The 1252-nt window shown below is 45.1% G+C and overlaps 1 protein-coding gene across 1 annotated transcript in view; it reads right to left on the reverse strand.

The window, feature by feature from the left end:
* Positions 1-199: 199 nt before the first annotated feature.
* LOC119588681 (regucalcin-like) overlaps positions 200-1252 on the reverse strand; it is a gene marked incomplete at its 5' end in the record, with an annotated part of 2388 nt that continues 1335 nt past the window's right edge. Inside the window, 2 exon segments of the mRNA XM_037937317.1 lie at positions 200-694; positions 1074-1189. Coding sequence (XP_037793245.1) covers positions 431-694; positions 1074-1189 — 380 coding nt within the window.

The raw sequence follows: 1252 nt of genomic DNA on the forward strand, positions 1-1252 counted from the left end.
ATACATTGAAGATACGATGTGCATGTACAGGCATTTTGATATTCGACTCTGAAATCTCAACAGTAAATACTGTATGCACGAGCCTCTGATGGCATTTATAATAATGTTCATTTGGAAGAACTTCTACAAAATAAAATGATACAAATGGATGTAGAGAAAAGGAAGAATTTGTTCTAGTTTCTGGGAATTAAAATACAGCTTTGAGTCGCAATTTAATGACGGTACAAAAGCGATTGACTTCATCCAGATGATAACAGAAGCCGACGATATTTTCACCTGTCACTGATGTGGATCTGTTTTACTTGATGACGTTCATGCTAATAATGATCACCTTTTTTGGCACTGATTGACATACGCGATAAATACATGTGTGAACAGTAAAGGAACTGGATCGAAACGGAGACAGCAGCCTAGGAAATCGTGGAGGCCATCACGCAGCCATCTTTGCCCGGAGCTTCTCGAGGTCAACCTTGAAGGCGACGGGCGGGAGGCCCTTCGTGCCCAGGCCCGAAACGGCGAAGGTACCTCCGGAGGAAGGGTTAGCAGCCACCTCCTCCTTGGACATCTTGAGGGTTCCTGAAGTAACGTAGAGCGTGGAGTAATCAGCTCCTCCCCAGCATACCGAGGTCACGTTCTTGGACGGGATAGGGACCTGCCTAATGACCTTCCCCACCTTTGGGTCCACGCAGATTACCTGGAGATAAGGGGGGGGGGGGTGAGAAGACACTTGCGGGCGAGGAAAGCCTTACAAACATGTAAACAAAGGAAACTATCTAGTCATCTTACAAGAGATTAATCTCAACTTAAATTAACAAGTAACACCTAACCAATCACGCTATTCTGTACGATATAATACATGACTCCTTTGTGGATTTACTCTCACTCAAGCGAATATTGCGTCTATTATTTGGTTATGCAATTTATGTCTATTATCTTTTGAAACAAACTCACAGTATCCAACTATGCGTGAAAGAAAAAAAACATTGGCACTATCTTAAAAAATAGGATAATACCAAGAACAACAAAAAATGAAAAGATGTAGACCCTCCCTAAATCGAAAGAGACGCCTCTACCTGGCTGCCTCCGAAGCAAGCGACCCACAAGTTGCCGTCCACGTCGATGGTCATTCCGTCCGGCACTTGGTCCTTGAGGCCGGCGCTCTCGTAGTCCAGTAGGACGCGTTGGTTAGCTGGAAGGCATGGCGAGAGGGCGTGACGGTGGGTGAAGAAGAGGCGTGGTTATGGAATAGTTG

The sequence above is a fragment of the Penaeus monodon genome, chromosome 24, assembly GCF_015228065.2.
Source record: "Penaeus monodon isolate SGIC_2016 chromosome 24, NSTDA_Pmon_1, whole genome shotgun sequence".
Classification (NCBI taxonomy): domain Eukaryota; kingdom Metazoa; phylum Arthropoda; class Malacostraca; order Decapoda; family Penaeidae; genus Penaeus; species Penaeus monodon.